This window comes from Cannabis sativa, chromosome 7 (assembly GCF_029168945.1).
Source record: "Cannabis sativa cultivar Pink pepper isolate KNU-18-1 chromosome 7, ASM2916894v1, whole genome shotgun sequence".
NCBI lineage: Eukaryota > Viridiplantae > Streptophyta > Magnoliopsida > Rosales > Cannabaceae > Cannabis > Cannabis sativa.
The window spans coordinates 3198167-3223323 of NC_083607.1; the positions used below are offsets into that span (position 1 = coordinate 3198167).

At 32.1% G+C, this 25157-nt stretch overlaps 4 protein-coding genes across 5 annotated transcripts; 1 reads left to right on the plus strand and 3 right to left on the minus strand.

Annotated features, from left to right (window-relative positions):
• Positions 1-35: 35 nt before the first annotated feature.
• LOC115698013 (protein LURP-one-related 15) lies at positions 36-2375 on the minus strand. Its single transcript, XM_030625193.2, has 3 exons — positions 1855-2375; positions 473-700; positions 36-376 (listed from the first exon to the last, which is right to left on the minus strand). Exons 1-3 carry the CDS (start codon positions 2116-2118, stop codon positions 230-232), a joined length of 639 nt encoding a protein of 212 aa, XP_030481053.2. The 5' UTR covers positions 2119-2375; the 3' UTR covers positions 36-229.
• Positions 2376-4277: 1902 nt separating this feature from the next.
• LOC115697778 (uncharacterized) lies at positions 4278-8633 on the minus strand. Of its 2 annotated transcripts, none has more exons than XM_030624904.2 (5): positions 8408-8633; positions 7338-7795; positions 5222-7208; positions 4934-5140; positions 4278-4816 (listed from the first exon to the last, which is right to left on the minus strand). In XM_030624904.2, exons 2-5 carry the CDS (start codon positions 7688-7690, stop codon positions 4493-4495), a joined length of 2871 nt encoding a protein of 956 aa, XP_030480764.2. In that variant the 5' UTR covers positions 7691-7795; positions 8408-8633; the 3' UTR covers positions 4278-4492. The 2 variants fall into 2 exon arrangements, with proteins under 2 accessions (XP_030480764.2, XP_030480765.2); XM_030624905.2 differs by having other exon boundaries at positions 8404-8631.
• Positions 8634-14993: 6360 nt separating this feature from the next.
• Positions 14994-20400, plus strand: LOC115697426 (rab GTPase-activating protein 22). The gene is made up of 11 exons (XM_030624425.2): positions 14994-15475; positions 16117-16212; positions 16772-16875; positions 17794-18053; positions 18146-18268; positions 18689-18777; positions 19001-19106; positions 19193-19290; positions 19377-19637; positions 19715-19798; positions 20059-20400. Exons 1-11 carry the CDS (start codon positions 15386-15388, stop codon positions 20071-20073), a joined length of 1326 nt encoding a protein of 441 aa, XP_030480285.1. The 5' UTR covers positions 14994-15385; the 3' UTR covers positions 20074-20400.
• A 1898-nt stretch (positions 20401-22298) lies between these two features.
• LOC115698270 (protein LURP-one-related 10) lies at positions 22299-24370 on the minus strand. Its single transcript, XM_030625480.2, has 3 exons — positions 23904-24370; positions 22846-23073; positions 22299-22639 (listed from the first exon to the last, which is right to left on the minus strand). Exons 1-3 carry the CDS (start codon positions 24165-24167, stop codon positions 22493-22495), a joined length of 639 nt encoding a protein of 212 aa, XP_030481340.1. The 5' UTR covers positions 24168-24370; the 3' UTR covers positions 22299-22492.
• Positions 24371-25157: the final 787 nt, after the last annotated feature.

The window sequence follows — 25157 nt, forward strand, 5'->3', positions numbered from 1 at the left end:
GCATAAGAGCAGTAAAAAAAAAAAGAAAAAAATCCAAACAATCTACTTGTAAGATTATTAAGTGCTGTTGAAATATATCAAAACAAAAGTACATAACAAACTAATACTTGCACATTTTCCTTCATATAATTAACATCAAACATTTTAAAAAAAACCAGTGTGTAGTGATTAAAGACTAGGAAATAGTAAGTACAACAAAGTTACATATACATATATATATGTATTTGATTCAGTCATTATCTTTTCTGTCCTCATTAATCTCATAAAGAATGACCACCAAACCAACTATGAAGGCATAATCAACATGAGGATACACTGTCACTGAAAATGTGTCTTTTCCAAGCAAAACACTTTCAACACTGTGTTTCTTGTGCATCTGCAATGTTATAATAATTATGTTTTATGTTATAATAAATATAAATAAATAAATGGTTTGAATATAATTTGATAATATATATATATAGAGTCTTACTTGTGCAATGATATTGGATGTATTTCCAAGATATATAGTGCATGATCTTTCAAGCCAGCTACCTTTGACCTTGAAATCAGGTACATCTTCTTTTGTGTTAGCACCCAAAAACACATCCAATTCTGTCTTGAATTGAAGTACAGAAGATTTCTTCACACTGAAAACTAAGTCTTTTGAATCTGAGCTATCTCCTCTGTATACTTGCCATCTTCTGTGAGCAGTTATTATCTGCATAGGGCGATTACATATTGTTAAACAACTATACTATGTCTACACTACAATATATATTAAACAGTTGACACTTGAAAATAGACCTCTAAAGAATAGGGTTAGGCAGATATGAATTATTTTGATCTATTTTAAATTAATTTGTTTAATTATAAGTAATTTATTGCATAAAATTTTCTGCAAGTTTAATTTTTTACTGTAATAATTATATTTCTGGAATTTTCAGAAAATCATTATCCACATCTCGTTGGTATATTTAAATAAAAAAAATTTAATGATATGAATTAATTAACCATTGACACGTAAAAATTTACTTACTACTTACCGAACTAAAAATTAAACTGAAATATTTATTTATAACGGAAATTACTCAATAATTAAAGTAATACATAACATAAAAAAAGCGTAAAAAATTACATAAAAATAAATAGAGTAATAAAAAATAATTGTGGCATACCTACTCAAAGTTTAGAGTTTATAATAAATATAAATTTAATAATTTATTTTAATAGCATAAGTATTTAATTGTTTAGACTCTATTATTATCTTAAACATGATACATGTTTTAAATCATTAAGTTAAGACAGAAATTTTTTTAAAATTTTCTTTTAACAAAAACTAAGTAAAGTTAACTAAACAAAAATTAAAATTTTAACTATATGATGCTAAAAAATATTATTAAATCTATACATTTATAAAATAAAACTTTTAAATACTTATTACCTTAATAATAAAATGATAAAAGAAACTACCATGTCCTCTTAATTCTTTAAGTGGATTTAGTCCTAAGTTCTACCTCAATCATCTATATATTCTTGACTTTTTCAATAAAAAGGCATATATATATTTTTATTTTATTTTATTTTTTTGAAAAAGCATATATATATATATTCTTCACTTTATATAAATGATTAAAAAAAATCAATATATTTGTATTATTTCAAAATTTAATTTCCAATAATATTAACACAGTCAAAAATGCATAACTTTACACTAATTAGATTTCAAAAATTTCTTTAACTAATTTATTTTAAATAAATATTCACTCAGGTGAGATCTGTTAAGAACATAATATTTAATTTAATATTTAAGAATAAACAAAACATTAGATACTTTGATAAGAAGAGGGCAAAATGGTAAAAAAGAAAAAAAACCTTTTGGCGGAGGGAGATGACGGGGTTACCGGAGGCGTCAAGAAGCAAACGGCGGTCGTGGATACTGAAAACAGAGCCTTTGACCTTAAACATAACGGCGCCGTTAACATCCGTAACGGCAAAAGAACCTTCCGATAAGGTCATGAGCTTTTTCGCAATGATCAAATCGACTGGATAAGGTGCACAGAAGTGAGGGCTTACTACGGCGATCGGATTCGCCATTGGAGGATTGCTTGGTGCGGCGGCGCCGTACGCATACGCCATTCGAATCGATTGATCGGACGGTGGTTGTTGATTGGGGAAAGAAAGAAAGATGTTGATAAAGCAGTTGATCGAATTGATCAGTTTGTAAAGATGTTGGTAAAGGATTTATAGAGAGAGAGAGAGAAATGGAATGGTTTCGCCGACAAGAGAAATTGAATAATTGAATAATTTTGAATTTGGTGGTGAGAGCGTGTAACCCATGCGCCTGCAACAACGCGTGCGGCATCTCCCGCGGCTTACGCGCCATCGTTTTGAGTGTTTTTGTTTATTTATTTTACTTATTTGTTTCTATTACGTGGAAAATACTAATTTCATTAATTAAACTTAAATAGGCTGTTTTAGAAATATCATACTTTCTTCTTCTTTTGGAAAATTCGCACCATTTTCGTGATTAGTTTTAATCTTAATTTTATTTCATAATAATACATATTATTAGAAAATTTTACAAATGGACTCTATCTACTGATATATTCTTATCTATTTTCATACGTTATAGTTATTTTAAAATTTTGAGACATTCTGAGAAATTTAACACGTTGAAAATTAAATTTAAAATGTCTGTTCTAGGTGTGATTCTTTTATTGTATACGCTTGTAAAATAAATTGTTTGAACAATATTTTCTATATTTCAAAATTTTGTAAAATGTATTAAATAACTGTAACGTTAGGGATGCACATTTTTCCCATGAGAATAGTCTAGTGAGGACCCACCCCTAATAAACAAGGATTCCCCATCTAAATAGGGAACAAAATGGGGATGAGGATTATTTTTTGTCCGCGAATGTTAAATAGGGCGGGGACGGGGATCACACTCGGGGACCCGTTTAGTATTTTATTTTATATTAGTAATATTCTATAATTTATAATTTATGTTTGTATTTTTTTAGTATATTAGTATCTCTTTTATGAATTTTAAGTTGTGTTTTAGATAATAATTAGTTTATTGAATAATAATTAATGTGTAATATTTTAATTTTTATGCAGTTTAATATTTTTGTATATTAAAAATTTTATTATAAATTTTATTTTTCTATTAGAGGATTTTTTGCCCCATCCCTGATGGGGAATAAGTAGTGATGGGAATTAAAATCCTTAGCAGAGATGGGGATGAGTGGAGCATTCCCCGCCAATTTTTCGCCTCGTGTGCATCCCTATATAACGTACACGACTATAAAAAAATTAGACTAAATTTTTTTTCTGAATGCTGAAACAAATAAGGGGTGCATTGATGCACTCTATATTATTTAAGATATTCGATAATTCTTTTAGAAATTCATAAAAATTTGATGCATCGAAAACAAGATTCAAATAGGTAATTGCACTTGTGTTAATTTTGTCTTATATGTATGCGAAATAAGTACCGCAAGCAAGACAATAAGCGGCATTATTAGCAAATCTTTTATCAAAATAAACTTGAACATTAACAAGAGAATCAATTAAGATTTTGCAAACTGAAATTACAGAACTGAAAACAGAAAGCATAACAACAGTACTCTCAATAGCTTTAAAGAGCACTTCTTTTTTAACTTTAGAAAAAGCTCTATTATTCCAAAAGTTGAAATGAATTTTGATCCAATCAACTAGAAACTGAAAAGAAGAGTTTTTGGTTCTGCCAAAACACTGAGGCAAACCTAAATATTTTCGGTTTATTGTCTAGTCCTAGACATTGAAAAAGGAAAGTTTTTTTTATCTTAAATTGGAGTAAGAAGAGAAAAGAACTGAGTATTTATTAAAATTCACCAATTGACCTGAAGCCTTGTGATATACATCCAAAGCTTCTTAAGCTAGACAGGAATTTCTATTTACAATTGTAAATAAAAGATTTAACTAGGAGGGGATTTTAATGGCTCAATGCTCTAACAAAATTAAGTACACAAGAGGTTATATGGTATGTTATGAGTTGCGTCTTTTTATAAGTTCTCAATTTCATTCCATTCTATTCTTATTTTCATTTCGTCCAACCAAACACAACCTAAATTTCTTCAAATCGCATCTTTCTTTTTTCTCCTAATAGAATCTTCATAGAGAAACATCATATCATTATACAGAAGTTACCCTCTAAGCAAAAATCATGCTAAGATTTCCATCCAGATTTGTGATGATAATTTGGAATTTTCACTTAATATTTTCTCTAAATCAAAAATTTAAAGAAAACAATATTGTAGCACAAACACCCAATTATATTTCATTGATCTTCCCAATACAAACAGAGTAACTACTAAAAAATAAAAATGAATCAACACATTCATTGACACACTGCTGAAACACAATTACTTGGTATGAAAGGTAAGTAAGCAAACTACATACAAGTATGAAACTGATCAGTTGCAAAAAAAACCTGAAAAATGTATAAAACTATCAACAAGTATAGTTCTTATTGGAGACAAAAGTCTGGTGTTGAGTCAGGACTCGATAGGAGAAGATCGAAAGGTTTCTTCTTCCCTATGGTGTCTTTTAGGATTGTGATCTGACCATCCTTGAGAAGTATCTCTTCGTCGAGAGACTCTAACTTCTTTTTCAGTACATTAACCTCAGAGTTCAAAAGCATGTTCTTTTCACTATATTGCTTCACTTCATTCCACATCAAATCTCTCTCTGCAGAGATTTTTGGCAGCATACCTCTCATAACGGTTAACTCCTTGTTCGATTCTTGAAGATCATTCTGGATACTGTTAAGAGTATCATCCTTCTTAAGCATCTATCCACAAACAAAATGCAGCAAGGGAGGCACTTCGTTTAGCAAAATATATTAAATAGTAATGAAATATTTCTTCTCATGGTTTTATGTTTTCCAGTCTATGGTCTAAGAAATTACCTGAAGTTCAAGATCTTTCAACTTGTGGGCGACAAAGGCAGCGTTGTCCATTGCATTTTGGACTTCGCATTGAAGTATATCGGTACCTCTTACAGCTGTTGCAAGCTCAGCTTGTAACTGTTCAACCTCCTGTTCTTTAGAATATAATTTTTCTCTCAATAAACTTGTCAACAAAGTTTCTGCTTTGAGTTCATACTTTATATGGTCCTGTGTAAGTTATAGAAACACCAGTTACAAACCACAATATAGAAGTTGCATAATTCAAAAGCATGTTTTGTAGCAGCCTACCTCTGGAGTTTGCCAATTTGAATGCACCAAACCGTTTGCATCCATGTTCTTTGGCTGAAATATAGAAGCTGTTAGTTTGGACTTGTCATCCAACAAACTGGAAATTGTCAGCAAACTCCTCGATAAGCTTTCAATCTCGCGTCTCATTCCTTGAACTTTCATTTCAGATTCCATGACAAAGTGCCCATCTAAACCATGCTTGATAGCTTCATTTCCATGCTTTGTATCTGAACATTGGACAATTCTGCCTTTGACAAATTCAAGTAATTTTGAGCATAACTGTGAATTTTCGGTTAACATTGACAGTCCTTGATTTTGTAAACAGCAAATGCGAGTCCACATTTCCTTATCGAGCTGAATAGTTAAAGTAACACCTTCTCTTCCATTGCTTTTTAACCTGGTTAATAAATTCATATTCTCACGTCGAAGAGAATCAACTTCAAGCCTTAAAGTTTCCAACTCCCTTCTCAAGGCCACCTCCACTCCTGTCAATCTCATTTGCTCCATTTGCAACCTTGCCACATGCTTATCGAAATTCCCTAACTGTTGGCTCTTCTCCAGTTCCTCATCAAAGGCTTCTCGCAAACCAACAATTGTCTTCTCTTGTTCACTGCAGGTTCTTAATAATCTTGTGATAGACTTGTGTAGTTCTCTGCATTCTTTCTCTTTGTTTTCAAAATTCTTTTGTACACAAACCCGATTTTCTTCTGCAGCTTTATAGTTCTCTTGAAACTCGGTAAGATTCTTCTGAAGATCTTGATTCTCCTCTTTCATGTTGTCCACCCTTTCGGTCAGGTCCTTGTATTGTTGCTCAAAATAGGTGATCTTGCTTCTGCTCTCTGCATCTTTATCACTAAAACTTGAGACTTCCCTTTGAAGTGATACATTTTGCTCTGCAAGCTCTCTAACTCGCTCACGAAGCTTTTGTTCCTCTGACTGATATTTCTCAAGCCTACTTGACCACTCATTGGACCTCCTGTCTATCTCCCTCTCCAGTGCTGATTGTAACTCATATTTTTCCTTCTCTAGTCTTCGGGTTTGGCATTTCAGGTCTTCTTTCGCATGTCTAAGTTCTTCCTTGAACGAAGCTCGTTCAGCAATTTGTGAATGCAGAAGGCTTGAAACATCATGTGCCAAGCTTACTCTTTCCTCAGCAAGTTCCCCAATTTTCTGAATCAAAGACTGCACATCAAATCCACTTCCATGTAGAAAGCTTTGTTGCTCGAGTTCTTCAGATAAAACCATGACCTTCTCCTCAGCTTCCTTAGATCTTCTCTTTAAGTGCACATCCATTTCCTCCAAAACCTCACAATGATCTCCAACCACTTTATTTTGGAAGTATGGATAATCATTATCATCCTCCCCATGGTATTTTTTAACAGTTTCACAAGGTTCATCCAGTGAATAATTTCTTGGAGGAACTATGTCAGAATTAGCATCAAAGCCTCTATTCATGGATCCACCATAAATGTCTTCGAGTGTAACTGGCATGTCGTAGCTAATCTCCTTTTGACTAGTTTCCTGAACACGAGGCTGTGAAAGCCTCTCAACAACATTCTTAGCAAGTCTGCGGGGTGATTCGTGACCAAATCCATATTCAGCCAAGTCTGTAGAGGAGAAACGAAGATGAGAGCTTTTGGATTCTCTAAATGAATGACCTCTTCGTTTATCTTTGACACTTTCTGCTGGAGAAGAAGGTGAGGCATACTGCACGCGTGGAGGGCGCCAATTGCCTCCTTTGCCACTACTTCCACCCAAATTTCCCTGAGCATTGTGTTCAGGTTTGTTCTGTCCTTGGTGTTGCTCCCCATCAATGTAGCGATCCACAACTTTACTCGAGACATTACTGGAGGAAGTGGAAGAGCTTCCAGAGGAATCATGGTGCTTCTTAGGAGAACAAGCAGAACCATGTCTCCCTACTCCATGTGTATTCTGCAAAGCTGGCATTTCAAAACGCTTGGTTGTTCGCCTCTCGGGTGTAAGAGAACTTTAACATACATGCCAAATCCAGTTACAGAATTAGTGTCCAGAAATTAAAGGTTGTGAAATGTTAATGCAATAGAATTTTAGTTGCAGTTTTGTAAAATGAAAATCAGACAATGTACAGGATCCTCACCGAAGGGAACGATCACTATGCTGATGAGGGACACCACCACTCCTTACACTAGGAGTGGGAGATCTACTATGATTTCTTGAGGAAGAGAAATCACATTGTGCTGGCTCAACACCAACAAAGGCTGCTGATGACATAGAACGACTCCTCCTAAGAACTGGGGTATTATTACTCGAATTCTGAACATCAGATACTTGTTTTCGAGACTTGGAAAACAAGCCTTTGGGACTTGGAAAACTACTCTCAGCCATGTGACTGGCTTGACTTGATGACAGATTCTCAGGGTAACTTTCTTCTTTATTATTCGAGTTTCCAGTGCCAGTGGCAGAGGATCTGAAAAAGAATAGCTTCTTCATCTGCAAATCTTAAGCTAAGATTGCTAACAAGGGGTCATGAAACTCTGTCAACTTCAATTCTAATCTCTACTCTTTTTTCTTTTCTTTTTTTGTTAATATATAAGCCTGTAAAAAAGGAGAAGAAATTAGAAAAAATGAAAGACCAGTACAACAGACACACACACACACATAATCACCATCATTGGAAATGGTGGTTGCCATATGGAAATTAAATTGCAGATGAGTGTTATCATTACTACATCAATTCAGTACCATAAACCTCGTATAAAGCTCAACTTGGACAGACAATTCCACATAAAGTTGATACATAAAGCTAAGTTTTAAATAATTAAAAAAAGAATGAAATAATATCCAATCACAGTTATATAAATACAACTAATTTGATCATAACATAGAATTTCTTGAAAAAGACACCTTCATAAAACCAGTAATTTGATCAAGAAAAATAACAAAAAAAGCACAAAGTAATTGATTTTGATCTGATCCCAACAAAATAATCTAAAAAAAAAAAAAATCAAAATCTTGCACAGTAACTAAAAAAGAACAAACATTTAACTTCAAAAACTTACAAGAAATGATTTTTACAGAAAACCCAGAAATGAAATGCTTCCATTCAATTAAATAGAAATTAAAAACCTAGTTCAGACATGAACGAGTTCAAAAAAGATCATTTAGTGAAAAAATCAGCCAAAATTAAAAAGGAGAAGATTTACCTACCAAGTCATTGGATGGTTACTCACTCTCCGATTATGGTGTTGTGATCCTTCTTCTGAACAATGAGACTCAGTTAACGAAGCTTGAAGAAGAAGAAGAAAAAGGCGGAAGAAGAAGAAAAGCAAGAAAGAACAGTAGAAAGAGAAGAGAAGAGAAGAGAAAAGAGAAGGTTTTTTTTTTTTTTTGGATTTTGGGTTTTTTGAATTGAATAAAAACGTGGGAATGATATAATTGAATTAAATGAATAAATAAGAAAGATTTAAGGAATAATTAGTAATTACATAATATTAACTTTAATTATTTTTTTTTTTAATTTTTGAAAAAACTAAGATTAGTTTGAATATCACAATTAATTATCTTTTTTTTAACACACAATAAATTATCTTTAATGCAAATATATTTAAGGGAGGAAACGTTTTTTTTATTATTATTATTTATGTATAATGTATACTTTTGCTTTAATTTTTATTTTTCATTTATATAATCATTGGAAAAGAAGAATGTATTTTTTTTTTTTTTCATTTCCACATTGGAAATGTGGAAGTGTGTGTTACTTTAAAGTAAATTTTTATTTATTGTGAAAAAAGAAGAATTTTTTTTTTTTGAGGGAAAAAAAAAGAAAAAAAAAAGAAGTATTTGTTGTGAGAAAAAGAAGTATATAAATTTCTATTTAAAAACTACATACTTTTAAATTTTGAAAAAAGCAATTATAAGTATGTCATTAATGCTTTTAAAATTTTATTTGGATTTCATTTATTCAAATAACACTTATTATATGATGATGATTTTTTTAATTGTATTTTTAGAATATATTTTAAATTCAAAATATAAATGATATTTCATATTATATTTTACTAAGAACATTTTATGCTTAATGTAAGCTCTTAAAAAAAAAAAAAAAAAAAAAAAAAAACCACATAATAACACTATGAAAAATATGCTAATGTTTTTCTTAGTACCACAAATACACTTGTTATTTTTTCACCTATCTCACTATCTCACTCCTTTCCTCTTTTGTTGTACACGAACAACCCTAAATCACCACAACCCAAATCTCATTTGCCCCAGCCGACACCGAAAACCTCAAATCACCACTGCCACAGTCGACACCAACATGTCCAAAATCACCTTAACCGATGTTGACACCAAGAATACTGACTTCGAATGAAGGCAACCATAAATTTGAGAGAACTCGACCCTCGACCCCCTACAACTCCGCCAATGTGCTCTGACACCCCCATGACTCCCCCAACCCCGTTGAGACCCATGGCCAATGGCAACCCTAGCATCGATGAACCCCATGTTGACATGGGGATGACTCTGAACTTGCAAGGCTGAGAGAGGGTGTAGGGCAAGTGCAAGATCACATGAATTTCCTTTATCTTAACCAAGAAGAAGCAAGTGTTGCTATGGACAATGCTTTCGCCAGTAGAGACGCAAATTTCAAGAATAGATGGATCGACAAGCCGTGATCCTCTAAGCCCATCAGGCGGTTCAATGAGAGAGTTGAATCTCAGGTTGAAGTGCCACCCCTCATAAGAGATCCCCTTTGGGAAAAAGGTCATTATGTCCCAAAGGGAACTCAGCGCCCTATGGATCATAGACAAACCTCACGGCCAGGGAGACCTACCGTATCCCAAATAAGGTCACCATCCTATCAGCCTAATGATGATCAGATCTTGTCTGAAAGAGCATATGGTAGGACTGACCAATTCTAGGGCTTGCCCAAAAACGAAGAAAGAAAGGAAGATGTGCCACCAAGGCAAGACCGAAGCAAGTCTCGCAGTGGGGAGTCCTACCTCAATCCAAATGAAGATAGTGCCACTAGTCACCTAAGTGGTGAGCACACTAATTGGAGAACTTAAAATACTGGGTGCAATAATGGCGTTCCACCTCAGAATGCTCAAACATGGTCTGACCTGAGACCCATGGATTATGTATTTGACAAAATAGGCCTTAGAGTAGACTTTCAGACTGGCTTGAACTGAAGAAGAAGTGTTCAGGATGGGTACTTACCCGCCCCATAACATACAACCAATGGGATAGGACAGGCCAAATCATGCCAACCCTAAAAGGGTACCACCTGTCAACACAAGGGAGGAGCTCGCTGGACAAAGGTCCGCCAGGGTTGATCTTGTAGTGCAAGCACAAACTGGATCAACTCAAGAGCATGATACAAGGCCTATCTGGCCCAAAGCTGTCTGACCTAGAGCTCAATAGAACTAGAGGATTGCCTTTCTCTGCACACATCAATGTGTTGCCCATACCAACCAAGTTCAAGATGCAAACTTTGAAGATGTATACAAGAAAAGAAGATCCCTTGGCTCACATCAAATATTTTGAAATCCAAATAGATTTGTAAAATGTGGAGATTGATACCTGTTGTAGGATTTTCTCAGCAACCTTGTTTAAAACCGCACAATAGTGGTTCTTCAAACTAGCTGCTGGGAGGTTTGATTTGTGGAACTCTTTCATAGCAGAGTTCTATACCCAATTCTTGTTTTCCAGACAAACACCGTATAGGTTGGAAGACCTAGTTGAAGTCAAACAGAGACCTGAGGAACCTATAAAAGACTACCTCCAAAGATTCATGACTAAAGTTACCAAAGTCAAGAATTTAATGAAGAACGGAAGGTACACAACCATCATGAGTGACATAATGCCTTTGAGTGAGTTATGGAAAGATATCTATCGACACTCAACTCAAAACATGGCCGACTTCCTTGATTGGCTAGAAGGCTTATTAAGCTTGAAAAAGCTATTCGACAAGCCCAAACTGGGAGACAGGCAGGTGCTGAACAAGCTCACAGTGGCAGACAACCCTCATTTCTACTCAGCACACCTGCCAGCATGGACAATATCAGACAGTCCTCCAAAAGTTAAAATAATGGAGGCAAGCATAACAACAATAACTATGGTTGAGGAAATGGCAAAAAGGGAAAATTTAACAATCTCCGTACACCACAAGACTCAAAGGAAGGAGGAAAGGTTTACATGCTTTACTCTCCTAATAGAAACTCCTAAAACAGTTTACACAACTACAGTCTATAGTTCTATACAAAAAGCCTCCTCCCTTGAAGAAAGACATAAGTAAGAGGGACACCTCTAAATTCTGCCAATTTTACAATTATTTTGGCCATGATACCAACGAGTGCAAGCACTTAAAGTTAAAAATTGAGTTCCTAATTAGGAGGAACAATCCCCACCTGCATCGTTACTTGCAAGATGACTAGACACAGGCACAAGGTGCCCAAAACAATGATCCAATGCCACTGTCTGTGGTCGGTCATTTAGGGGTCATCATTGGTGGATCCCATATTGTAGGGGAAACAAGTAAAGCTATAGAGCGCTACACTCAGTCTCTCTGTCACGAGCAAAACTGCAACAACCTAGCTGTGGAGGAAAGATTTTCCAAACAGCTAATGCTTGAAGAGCTTACCATCTCCTTCACAGAGGGAGATGTTGCCAAAGTCAAATTCCCTCGTAATGACCATTGGTCATAACTGCTTAGATAAGGAACACGACAGTTGTCAAGTGCATGATCGATAATGGAGCTTCCTCAAACATACTATTTAAGTCAACTTATGAGAATATAAGGCTCTAATTGACAGATAGCACCTTACACGTGTAAATTCCGTAGTAAAAAAAACTATCATGTATAAAAAACTTAATGATAAATGCATTGAATTTTTAAATCCCATTAGTATAACAAGCTCATTGTCATTCAAGGTTATTTAACTAATTACCAATTTAAAATATTGTCTTAATATGGTTTCACATAATAATGATAATTATCTTACATTACAATCATATTCTTGCAAGAAAAAAACACAAATAATTAATGGTGGACTGAGTTGGAGAAAGATAAGTCAACTATGGAGTTTGGACGAATGGTGTGATTCATTTCATACATTTGGACTGACTTTTATGTCCATCAATTTTTCTAACCCATTATTCACCCAATTCCAAACTCCATAGTGTGTTAAAATGTACCATTGATATCTACTACTATTTATAATGTTATGTTAAGTATTAAATCTCTCATAATTTAATTTAAAAGCTATTATGAGATGTCATTATTTATTTACAATATACTATATATCTAAGTAGTGTTAGTAATCTTCGAAAAAGAATCACACCCTTTATTGTGTTGCTTTCTAACTATGGAACCTTATTACACTGCAATGAGAATTAAGATAACTTAGAATAGAAAATTCATGAAGTATGAATTGCATGTTTTGTTTAATATGGTAAATAAAAGTAACAACATAAGTAATACCCGGAAAAATTGAGCTAAAATCTTAAAAAGATGAGGTGAAAAACAATTTTTTTTTATAGAGAAAGAAGACAATTGGGTTGGAAACATTAATATTAATAGAGCAATTTGCGGCGAAACCCCCTTATGTTTTGATTTTTATACACTTAACCCCCTTATCTTTATTTTTGGTGGCAAAACCCTCTTATGTTTTAATTTTTATACACTTAACCCCCTTATCTTTTTTTTTTTTTGTGGCAAAACCCCCTTATGTTTTAATTTTTATACACTTAACCCCCTTATCTTTTTTTTGGTGGCAAAACCCCCTTATGTTTATTTTTCTTTGTAAATTTGACACGCCAGTTAAATATTACCGTTAAATATCAACTGGATGACCACTGTATACACCTTTGTATATGTAACGGTAAAACCTCGAAGTCGATATAGTAGTAATCCAGTTAGTATTTAACGGTAATATTTAACTAAAACTTTAAATTTGCAAAGAAAAATAAACATAAGGGGGTTTTGCCACCAAAACAAAAGATAGAGGGGTTAAGTGTATAAAAATTAAAACATAAGGGGGTTTTGCCACCAAAAAAAAAGATAAGGGGGTTAAGTGTATAAAAATTAAAACATAAGGGGGTTTTGCCACCAAAAATAAAAATAAGGGGGTTAAGTGTATAAAAATCAAAACATAAAGGAGTTTCGCCGCAAATTGCTCATATTAATAATATGAAATTTGCACCATTAATATTTATGTAATTTGATTTGTTACATTTCAATACCTATGAGAAAAAACTTAGTTGCGATAATGCCTAACTCTACAAATTTAATACAACCACGAGTCTTTGGTTGTTAAGTTTAACCAAAAACGTACATGGCTGCACTTAATTTGTCTAATTATTTTTAATTTTAAATTATTAAAAATATAATTAATTTAGAATAATAATAAGAAATAAATTAGAAATTATAATAAGAAATAAATTATTTTCAATTGATTTAGGAGGGTGGTGTGGATGGAGTGTGTGATTTTATACTTGATACGAGTGGGTGGAATGTTCCTCTTATTTATAATCTTTTCAATGATAAGGAAGTTTCTTCCATTTTGTCTATTCTGTCTTCCAACTTCGATAGAAAGGATAGACTAATTTGAAATTTTTCTAACAATGGTTGGTTTACAGTAATAAATTGTTATTGGAGCTTGGTAGCTCGACTTCGGTGGATTCAAAACTCGTCATCTTCTAGGCCTTCTAAGTGGTGAAAATTTCTTTAGAACCTCTCTCTTCCTTCAAAGATGAAGAAAATTGTATGGAAAGCTAGCCTAAATTGCATCCTAACTTATGCTAATCCGACTATACATGAAATGAGCGCTTCTAAAGTATGTTTAATTTGTTTATAGAATAATAAACTAACTTTTCATGCCTTGTAGTTTTGTCCTTCCCTTAAATATATTCAGCATGTGTAGGATTTGAGGGGCTTGGATAGTTTGAAGATGACGCCAATTTTTAAGAACTTTTGATTGGGTATCTTGTCTAATGATAATAAGTTGATTTCTAATGATATGGTTAGTAGCTAGACTTTTAGCTATCTTTAGCGATTCTAAAATTCCCAACACTACTCTGATCAGCCGGTCATTGTGAGTTTCTCACGATCTTCTTCTTGTCATATAGTGGGGGTGGGTCCTGAGTTAAATTTGAGGGAGTTTACTTTGTTTGTGGATGTTGGTATTTGCTCTAAAAGGAAACGTTTTATCATGGGAGCGATTGTGTCTCGTTCCAATAGTGATGTGCTTTTGTTCTGCTGCTACGCCAGCCAATGGCATGCTTGAACTGCATATAGTGGAGGCTTCGACCATGCTACAAGGTCTTCTTCTTTATAGGCAATTGGGGTATACTTAGATTTGTGTATTTTCCAACTGTTTGCTTTTAATGAATTCAGTCTCTATATTTTTCATGTTTGGAAGTCTTTTCTCATATTTGTATCTCATTGTAACCGAGCTAATAATGTTCTTGCATATTCTTTAGTTAAAGTGGCTCTCACTTTAGATCTCTCGAGTCTGGTAGCCAAGTTTTCTGCCTAACTTACTTTAGTTTCTCATGCCTGTAATGGTCGTTGAATCTCTTTCGATTTATGCTTTTTTTTATTCAAATTATTCTTTTTTCCTCAAATAAATAAATAAATAAATAAACAATAAAAACCTTAACTAAATTGAGACTTTCTTTTTTCTTTTTGAAATTAACTAAATTGAGAATTAAAATAAAAATAAAAATCTTCTCAAATTTAGATTCTCACAAAAACATCCTTTTATTAGAGCTAGAATTTCCCTTAATAATAATATTGACCCATTAAATGGTTGGAGGTGTGGTTGGAATAGGGAACCTTCCCATTGCGACTTTGACAGGGTACAATCCACCATGACCACCCCCACACCCACCACCATAATCATCAACAACAATCCCACATCTCCAAAACCCAGTTATCAAAAACCAAAATTTTGACAACAAAACCCAAAATTAAGTTATTCAATAACACCCATTCCATTAAAAATTTAGTCTTTCTTCACCAAAAATCAAACAAAGATTGAAACTTTATTTGATCTGTTGGTTTTGGAGATGTATTTGGGATCTGGGACCTCATTCAATCTATCTGAATGGTTTAAAAATTAGATTTGAAGCTTGATTTGGGATTTTCTTTGATTCTGTGAAAGTTATTTTTGGTCATTGGGAATGTGGAGGGATTCCGGAACTCCTGCTGATTCTTTCTATGAGGTCCGCCCTGAGTGTACTGATGTTCCTAAAACTCGATTCAAAATCAAGGTTTGTCTTTTTTTTTTTATTATTATTCTTCTTGTGGGCATTTGGATCAATTTAAATCAAACAGTAGATTTTGTTATGACAAGGATTGTCCATTGATTTGAGTTTTGAGATATTGAAATAATGACATTTAGTTTTAGCTGATATGATCCTTATTTAAATGTTTCAATCTTGTGTGAATAATGATTGTGCAGATTTCTTTTAATGTAAAAAATGGATTGTGCAGATTTCTTTTATTGGATTGTGTTATGACAATTCATAGACCATAGCTTTCAGTGTGTTTTTTTCTTGAGTTTGAGAAGCAATTTTAGTGATATCTTCATCTCTTTCGATGGTCATGACAAATATTGTCTATTGGTTTGAGTTTTGAGGCGCCGCAATCAAATGTTTTCAAGATATTGAAATGATGACATTTAGATTAGCTAATATGATCCTTATTTAAATGTTAGAATCTTGTGTGATTAATGATTGTGCAGGTTTAATGTAAAAAATGCCTCATTACAATCATGATTATCATAGGTTGAACTTGATGAGTTGTTTAGCTCAAGGGTTTTTTTTTTTGCTCCAAGTCCTTATTTACAATGCCACATTGAATTGAATGTCAACTAATGAAGTTTCTTTATTGTTTCTATCTGCTTTTATAGGCTGGTAAAACATTAAGTGTGAGGAAATGGCAGGCTGCGTTTACTCAAGAAGGGTATCTGGATATCGGCAAGACTTTAAGCCGGATCCAACGTGGGGTAATTGCATCTTCATATTTCAATCATCACTGTAAATTTTAGTTTCATTTCATATTGATCTGTGAAAATTCAATTATCATAATAAGCATGTTGATATTATTCTTGAGTACTCTGAATTGAAGAGGCTGGCTCGTGTTTTTTTTTCTTTTTCGGGATATTGCAATTACTTCAAAACTGATCATTGTTCCTACTACCATGCTAAAGCATTGTACTACATTTGTTGTTACAGATATGTAGCTATTCTGTCCAACTATGTGATGTAATCTGAAGATTATTGAATTATCACACAAGTAATATTTAACTTTCTTCTACCAATTATAAGAAATTTTCTGATTTGTTGAGGATCACTGACCTATGATACTCTCATATGTTCTATTTGTTGAAACTTTCGGAAGAGAGCCAATATAATTTGTTCCTTTTTTTACAGGACAGGTTAAAATAAGTTGAAAATTTTAGTAGTTTAACTTATTTTTTTTCTTTATTAAAAAATCGTAGAGGAACAATTTGTGTGATTAGTTATAGTAATACCACATCATTATATTTTATTTATCATCTTTAGGGAGTTCATCCGTCGATTAGAGGAGAAGTGTGGGAATTCTTACTTGGGTGCTATGATCCGAAGAGCACATTTGATGAAAGAGAGCAGTTACGTCAACGTAGAAGGTAATGTGCATATTTTGCCACCGTAATTGATTTGTAATAATACCTAATTAGTAATTTTGTGAAATGAATACATGTGATGAGCCGAGATCGGGGTAGGCTGAGGAGAAGTGTTTATTTTGACTATTTTGTTTCTTATTGACTCACCATAATTGAAATACTAAAGTAAATCTCTTCCACTTTGCTGTCTTAATGTGATATTTTTGGAGCTTAGAGGATAAAAGAAGATTTGGTCATAATCCTTTGCATCCCCTATTAGTTATTTAGGCCCTGGTTGGCTAGGCTTTTAAAAGTTGCTTTTGGGCTTTTGAAGCTCCAAAAGCACTTCCGCTACTGGTGAGCTTAAGCTTTTAGCTCTAAAAAACTCTTTTAACAGAAGCGAGTTTTAGTAGCTTACTACGGGAGAATGTTGTTGTACCGTATCAGCAGTAGTACTTTGTGATAAGTTGATAACTACTTATTTCAGTGCACAACTTCTAATTTTATTTTTCACAAGACATTGATACAAATTTACTGCTGGCCAGCCAAGTTAGAACAGAACAATAGAATATAGAACTAGAGAATAGGCAAAATATCGAAGAAAATGGAGCTAGATAGGAATGGAAAGATCTGATTTTGATATTAAGTGAATGAAACGATATAGATAACCATAGAACCAGAGGTGTTCGGATAGACCTTTACTCTCCCAAGAGCCCATACATTTTTTCCACCCCTCTCATTCAATCTCTTCTCTTATATATACTGCTCAACTCATATAGCCTACCCCCTTCCAATTGCCCATTTACCCTCTTTATTCAATCTCACACCATTCCCACATTCACACACTCACCGACCCAACCACTTCAACTAGCTCTCACTTGTACATCTTTTCAATGGTGTTTTCATTTGAGTGTGCATGACATTGTTTTTGTGCATCTTCAGAATACAATACCTAAGGTGGAAGGAAGAATGTCTCCAATTATTTCCCGTTGTTGGAAGTGGTAGATTTATTACCGCCCCTGTAATCACCGAAGATGGTCAACCTATTCAAGATCCCCTAGTAATTCTTGAATCAAATCCAGGCAAGGGACCTGTTTTCCCTTCTCAGGAAAATAACACGGCTATATCAAATACTGCTAATAATTTGGAACCCGTGAAGGACAAGAAAGTAATTCAGTGGATGCTTACCCTACATCAAATAGGTTGGTTCGGTTGCTGTTATTTAACTGTGTAGCAGCGAATATCGTTCATGATCTGCTAAGAAGCCTTATGTTTGAGTATATATTGTCGTCAGGTCTTGATGTGGTTCGCACTGACAGGACATTGGTCTTCTATGAGAAGCAAGATAATCTATCGAAACTTTGGGATATTCTTGCTGTTTACGCCTTCATAGATACAGATGTCGGCTATTGCCAAGGTTAGTAAAGTTTTATTTTAAAGTACAATACGCATTTTGCTTGGACTGTTCGAAAATCATTAAATATAACAGAATTAATCCTTAAAGACAAGTTGCATGTATAAAAGAAGAAAAATGTGCTAAAGCACCAATTGTGCCCAACACCACCGAAATATGTTATACCGCTATTGTTATAATTCACTATCACTAATATGAAAAATCGCTAACTACTTATAAGGTGTCACCTCATGTAATGTTGGGAACCGTTGGTCTTAATAGCAATGCTCGTAACAGAATGAGTGACATTTGATAAAATATATGAACGAGCAGTATATTGTATATTTCGAAGATGGATAATATACATGTTTTTCTTGTTTTACCCTCAATTCAATACTGCATTGAAAACCAACATAATTTTAACATTTTTGTCTTGTTGAGCAGGAATGAGTGATCTTTGTTCCCCGATGATTATGCTTCTCAACGATGAAGCTGATGCATTTTGGTGCTTTGAACGTCTGATGCGCAGATTGGTACACATTTCTTCAATAAAATTTACTTCTGTTTGGCTATATGTTTCATAGTTTGCTTTCTTTTGTTTCGAATGATCATCAACACGTAAAATATATTCGTCCCGAGTGTACATTTGTCAAGCATTGAGAGAGATAAGAGTGAAAATGAGAATGAGAAAGAAAGTGTTGCTTTCACTCTAATGCCGGGAGTTTCGGTTAACATGTATTCTTTCTAATTTTATAGCGAGGAAATTTCAGATGCACCGATAGTTCTGTTGGAGTGGAGACTCAACTTAGTAATTTAGCTGCGATTACACAAGTTATTGACCCGAAACTTCATCAGCATTTGGGTATTGCCTTTAATTTCTCATTCTTTAGTTCGAATGGATATTAGAAGAGATATTGACAATAAAAATGTTTCGATCTTTTTCCACAGAAACACTCGGTGGAGGTGACTATTTGTTTGCGTTTCGGATGCTTATGGTTTTATTTCGGCGAGAGTTCTCTTTCTGTGATTCATTATATCTTTGGGAGGTAAGACTTAACTCTTATGTTTGTTTATAGATTTCTAATATATTTGTTACTTTGTTTCAAAAGATAAATTTGATACATTTTGATAGATGATGTGGGCTCTGGAATACGATCCGGACTTGTACTCTTTGTATGAAGAACCCGAGGGAGTTAGCGAAAGAGTTGAAGGATCTAGAGGGAAACCAAAGTCAGTACGTCAGTGTGGGAAATTCGAGAGAGAAAATATGAAGAATAAGGCAAATAGTTCAGAAGCTCCGCTCCCTATCTCGGTTTTCCTTGTTGCTAGTGTCTTGAAGGATAAGAGCACGAAGCTACTGCAAGAAGCTCGGGGTCTTGACGATGTTGTTAAGGTTAATCCGTTGTTAAGCTCGGGGTTTTGCGCGTTTCTAACTTGTTGTGTTTTAATCATATTTCTCTTTATTTGCAGATATTGAATGATATAACTGGAAATTTAGACGCGAAAAAGGCATGCACCGGTGCAATGAAGCTTCACAAGAAATATCTAAAGAAGGTATCAAACACGATAGCAAATCAATTAGAACGAACATCCTCTAATTGAAAATTACAATCAAAATATAACAAAGAAACTTTAGTAAAAACACGAGTTACCTTATTAGCTGATCGTTTAACAGAGAAACCATAAGAGTTTGAGAGATGATGTGACTAAATAAAGAAACTATATTAATCGAGCTTCTTTACGAGCTATGTTATGTATGAATTGTAGCATGTTTTGTTGGGTGTTTATAACACAAGTTTTTGGTGGTGTTGCAGGCCAAGAAGACATGACACTAGAAATATGAACAAAGGGCTAAGGTTACGAGTCAGAAACTGAAGATTTCACACGATTTGATTTGATTTTGATTTGATTTTGATTTTGGTGGGAGTTTAGTAGAAAGAAGGGGTATTTATGGTCCCTATTATAGAATCAAAATTAATCTTCCATACATAACATTCTTTCAATACGGCCTTGTACAAATGCTATTTGTATTATATGTTGTCCTTCACTGTTGTTTGTTTGTAACCATTTTCATACAAAATACCAACTATATATACTATTATACTGTATAAACAAAATAATAATAATAAAAAAAATGATGAATGATTACTTTTAAATGAACTTGCACATTCTTTGGAATAATAAAAAAAAGTACAATGTAATGTAAGTATTGTTGTTAGTGTGATTAGTTAGTATATTCAAAAATAATTATTATATTAAAAATTAATATTTAATTATATTAATAACAATATTATATTATACCTTAGAAGGTGTTCCACAGTCTATGAAAAGTTAAATAAGTTAAATGTACCCAAATTTGCTACCTTTGTATAGGAAATTTCTCCAGCACATCTCTCAAAGAAATATTTTGGTAAATTCTTCTTATTTGTTTTGGCATTTAGAAAAAAAATTTAGTTCAATTTTTTCTCTTTTATGATTACGTATGTTGTATTTATTTAAAATTATATTTAAGTTTTTAAATAATATTTGAAAATAAATTTCAAATAATTACATACCACGCATATAAAAACAATTGAGCGTGCAAAAAATATTTAAATTTTATTTTTGACATTTTAAACTATTCATAAATTACTCTATATACTATTTTTTTTTTTAACTTTTTTTTTTCAAATTTACGGTTTGAGTTTCTAAAGTGGTTGCAGCGGTAGTTGCAATAAGGGTTTCTGTATGATTTTTTGTTGCAATTTAGGTTGCATCGCTAGTTGTAATAGGGGTTTTTATACATAATTTCGTAAAAATGTAAAAAAAAACTGTTTTGAAGTGTGAAAATAAAAAAGCTCTTTTTTTTAAAAAAATTATAAATAATTTTAAATATTTATAATGTATACGATCATAAAAAAAAAAGAAAAATTAGATTATAAAGTTCTTCTTGATGTTGAAATACTATTTTATAAGAGTGTACTGTAGACTTATCCTTGTAAATAGAACACTTCAAATATTTAGTAAAGGATTGAGTGATTTAACCTATATTTATTATATAGTTTATGTAATGCAAGTTTGAATCATCAAAAAATAGGACCAAAAAAAAAAAAAAAAAAACAGATTTTCCATTTTCTTTTTAATAGAAGGATTTCTTAGTTTTAATTATTATATTAGGGAAATTTGATTTTTTATACTTACATATATCTAATATTTTATCCCTAAACTAATACATATCAGCATTAAAAATATATGACCACTTTATCTAAAATCTAAAAATACCCCTATCAAATTTCCCATACTTTTTTTAGTGCAAAAACATAAAGAAAAATAAAAAAATTGGAAGTCCGATGGGGTTCGATGGTGGTCCGATGGTGGTCTGATGGTCACCTGATGCTACTTTTGTATGTACAAAAACATAAAAAAAAAAATAGTAGCATATCTGGTCCGATGAGGTCTGATGGTCACCTGATGCTATTTTTTTTTATGTATAAAAACATTAAAAAAATTGGTAGCAGATATGGTCCAATGGTGGTCCGATGGGTCCGATTGTGTCCGATGTGGGGTCCGATGGGAGTCTGATTGTGTAAATAGGGGTGATGTAAATTGAGGGTATTTTAGAAATATCATAAAAGTTGTCATATCCTACAAATATTAGTTATTATTTGTTTAAAATTTTTTTTTTAACTAAATGTAAGCATAAAAAATTAAATTTCCGTTATATTATTATTGTTTTGGGAAAGGAAAAGGATTTGGTGTTGAAGCTGAAGCCAAAATTCTTGTCAATATACTATCAAGTTTTAGTGCAAGATTTTTCTCATTCTGTTATATATTTTTAATAATGGACAAGTTTTTGAGTTCTTGCTTTGGCCTCTCCAAACAATTCTTCTTTCAGATACTTGGTCTAATGAGACCCAAATCCACATGTTTATACTATTGATTAGGTGATCATATTAATTTAACCTTCAAAAGAAACTCTTCTTATTTCACACATTAATTTTTTACTCAAATTTAATTAATTTAACCAAAACTAACTATATATAGGGATATATTTATATATATATATATATATAACTAGTAGAATCAACTTCTTAATTATTATTATTATGAAACCCCATACATAGGATAGGAAGGAGCTTCAATGTTATTGATACTATTACATGGAGATTAACTAGAAATATTATACAAATAAACATCATTATTATTATCATCATCATCATTCATACTAATCTTAATTATATATAATAAATAGAAGAGAGTGATGAGTGATCAGTCAGTTCCAGTTCGATCGGCATTAATCTCACGGAGAATCACAATCAATGCAACAACAAAGGCATAATCCACATTAGGGAACACAGTCACTCTAAATGCTTCTTTTCCAAGAAATAAACTTGCTGCACTATCTTTTTCATGCATCTGCATTCATAATTATTAATTAATTAATTAATTAATTACAATTATTTTATAATTTTCATTAATATTCTATAGATGTTTTTGCAAACCATTTTCAGAAAAATTAAAATCAATAACAGTTTTGCAAAATGATTTTAATATATAGATGATTTTTTTTCATTAATATATATATGCAAAAATCTATATTGATCATTAATTAAGGATCTTACTTGTGCAATAACAGCAGATTCATCTCCAAGAGTTATCTTGCATGATCTTTGAAACCAACTCCCTTTGACCTTAAAATCAGGAATTTCTTGCTTTGTATTTCCACCTAAGAACACTTCTAAATCTGTATTGAATTGAATGATTGAAGACTTTTTGGCTGTGAAAAGTAAGTCTTTTGCATCTGAGCTTTCTCCTTTGTATACATGCCATCTCTTGTGCATTGTCATTATCTAATTATAAATAATTATTGTTAAACTTACACATGATTAATAATAAATTATTCTTAAGAGCTAGATAATGAGAAATGCTAAAGTTACCGGTAGTGTATAATTATTAAGTCTCATATAATTAAAGGCTAATTAGTATTTTTACTTTCGAATTTTGACATGTATCAAATTATTTTTTTTTGAACATTTCTAGGCGTTAAAATTCTCCCTGAACTATTGAAATAGATAGATTCAAGGCATTTTGTCTAATTTTATTCAATTTTACTATTTCAGTGATTATTTATGTACTAAATTATGCTCCTCAAACTTTGATATCTACCAAATCATGACCTTCGAATTTTGACATGTACTAAATCATGTCCCGTGAATTTTCATCTATGTTAAATCTTTTTTTACTAAAATTAGATAAAAATCTTTAAATTCAACCATCTCAATAATTGATGGGATCTTAAAAGTTCAAGAACATAATTTAGTATATGTTAAAGTTCAATCGGCTGAAAAACCTAATTAGATAAAGAAATTTACAAAAATACTGAAATTTAGGTTAACTTTTACAAAAATACTGTCACACGAATTTTTTTTTAAAAATACTGTATATTTATAAAACACCAATAAAACACAAAGCAGAACAACTCAAAACAACAGTAGAACACTAGTAAAACACCAGTGAAAACTTGACACAGTATACTGCAGCATAAAACTTATAAAAAAACACAATAAAAAAGTAAAAAATACCGTCTGACAGTATTTTTATAAAAAAATAGCAAAAGTTAGTATACCGTATAAATTTCCCCTTACATATAATTAAATGGGTTGGGTTGATATGAATATACCTTTTGGGCTAGGGAGAGTATGGGCTTTTCAGTGGCATCAAGGAGAGTCCGACGATCATGGAGGCTGAAAATGGAGCCTTTGACTTTAAAGATGAGATTCTCTTGAGTGTCTGTTACCGTAAAAGTACCTTCTCTCAGAGTCAAGCTCTTCTCCGTCATCACCAACTCCACCGGATACGGCGCCATGAATTCTGACCCCACCACTCTCACCGGATGAGCCACCGGAGTAAAGCTCGGTGCCGGAGCTGGAAGCTTCGTTCCCATTATTATTAATTATCAAACCAAACACTACACAAGAAGAAAATGAGTTTGTGTATTAATTGAGATGAGTCATCTTATATTATATAGTAGTGCTCTACCCCAATATTATTATATTATTATTTATTTTTGAAATTTTTTATGGTGGAACTTGAAAAGAAAATAAATGCACCAAGGATTTTTTTTTAAATAATTCAGAGATTGAGAATGATATAAGACACTGATAGGATCTAGCACTATTTAAAGTTAATAATATTTTATAATAGTTATTAAATTAAAAGTAATAAAATAATAATTGTACAGATATTTATATATTTTTACGATTTTTATGATTTTATTTATAAAAAATATAATTTTTTCATATGTTGTACTCTTGTTAATTTGCTATTGATGTTTTGTTATTTATATGTTATTTTTAGTTGTTATTAGAGTGTTATTTTTATGTAGTTTTTTTATTATTTATAGAACATTATAAAAATATAGAGAAAACATGAATGTAAGAATGTAAATTTTTTACAAAAACAATTAATAATAATTTATATAATTATTTCTTTAATTAAAGTATACGAGGGCTTCTCCAATGAGATTATAAAATGTCAAAAATAATAAAATTTTGACACAACATTACTAGTGGGATACTGTAGACTGTGATAAATATTCTTATTCTTATTTTTATTTTTTAATTTTTATTTTAATAACCACTTTATATAAAATAAATAATTAAATAATTTATTTATTATCAAAACTTATATTATATTAATAAAATAATATAATAATAAAGAATATACTTTTTAGTATTGTAGTTAAAAATATAAAAAAATGTTAAAAGAGTGTACTTTTTAATGTTTAATTTAACACTAAGTATGAATTATTATAGTAGATCTAATATTTAATTAGATTAATAAGAATATTATATCTTTAGATTTAGCTGATGGTAGATAGTACAATGCTTTTTAGCATTTTTAGAAAAAATTAATAAACTAAAAAAAGAGTTAA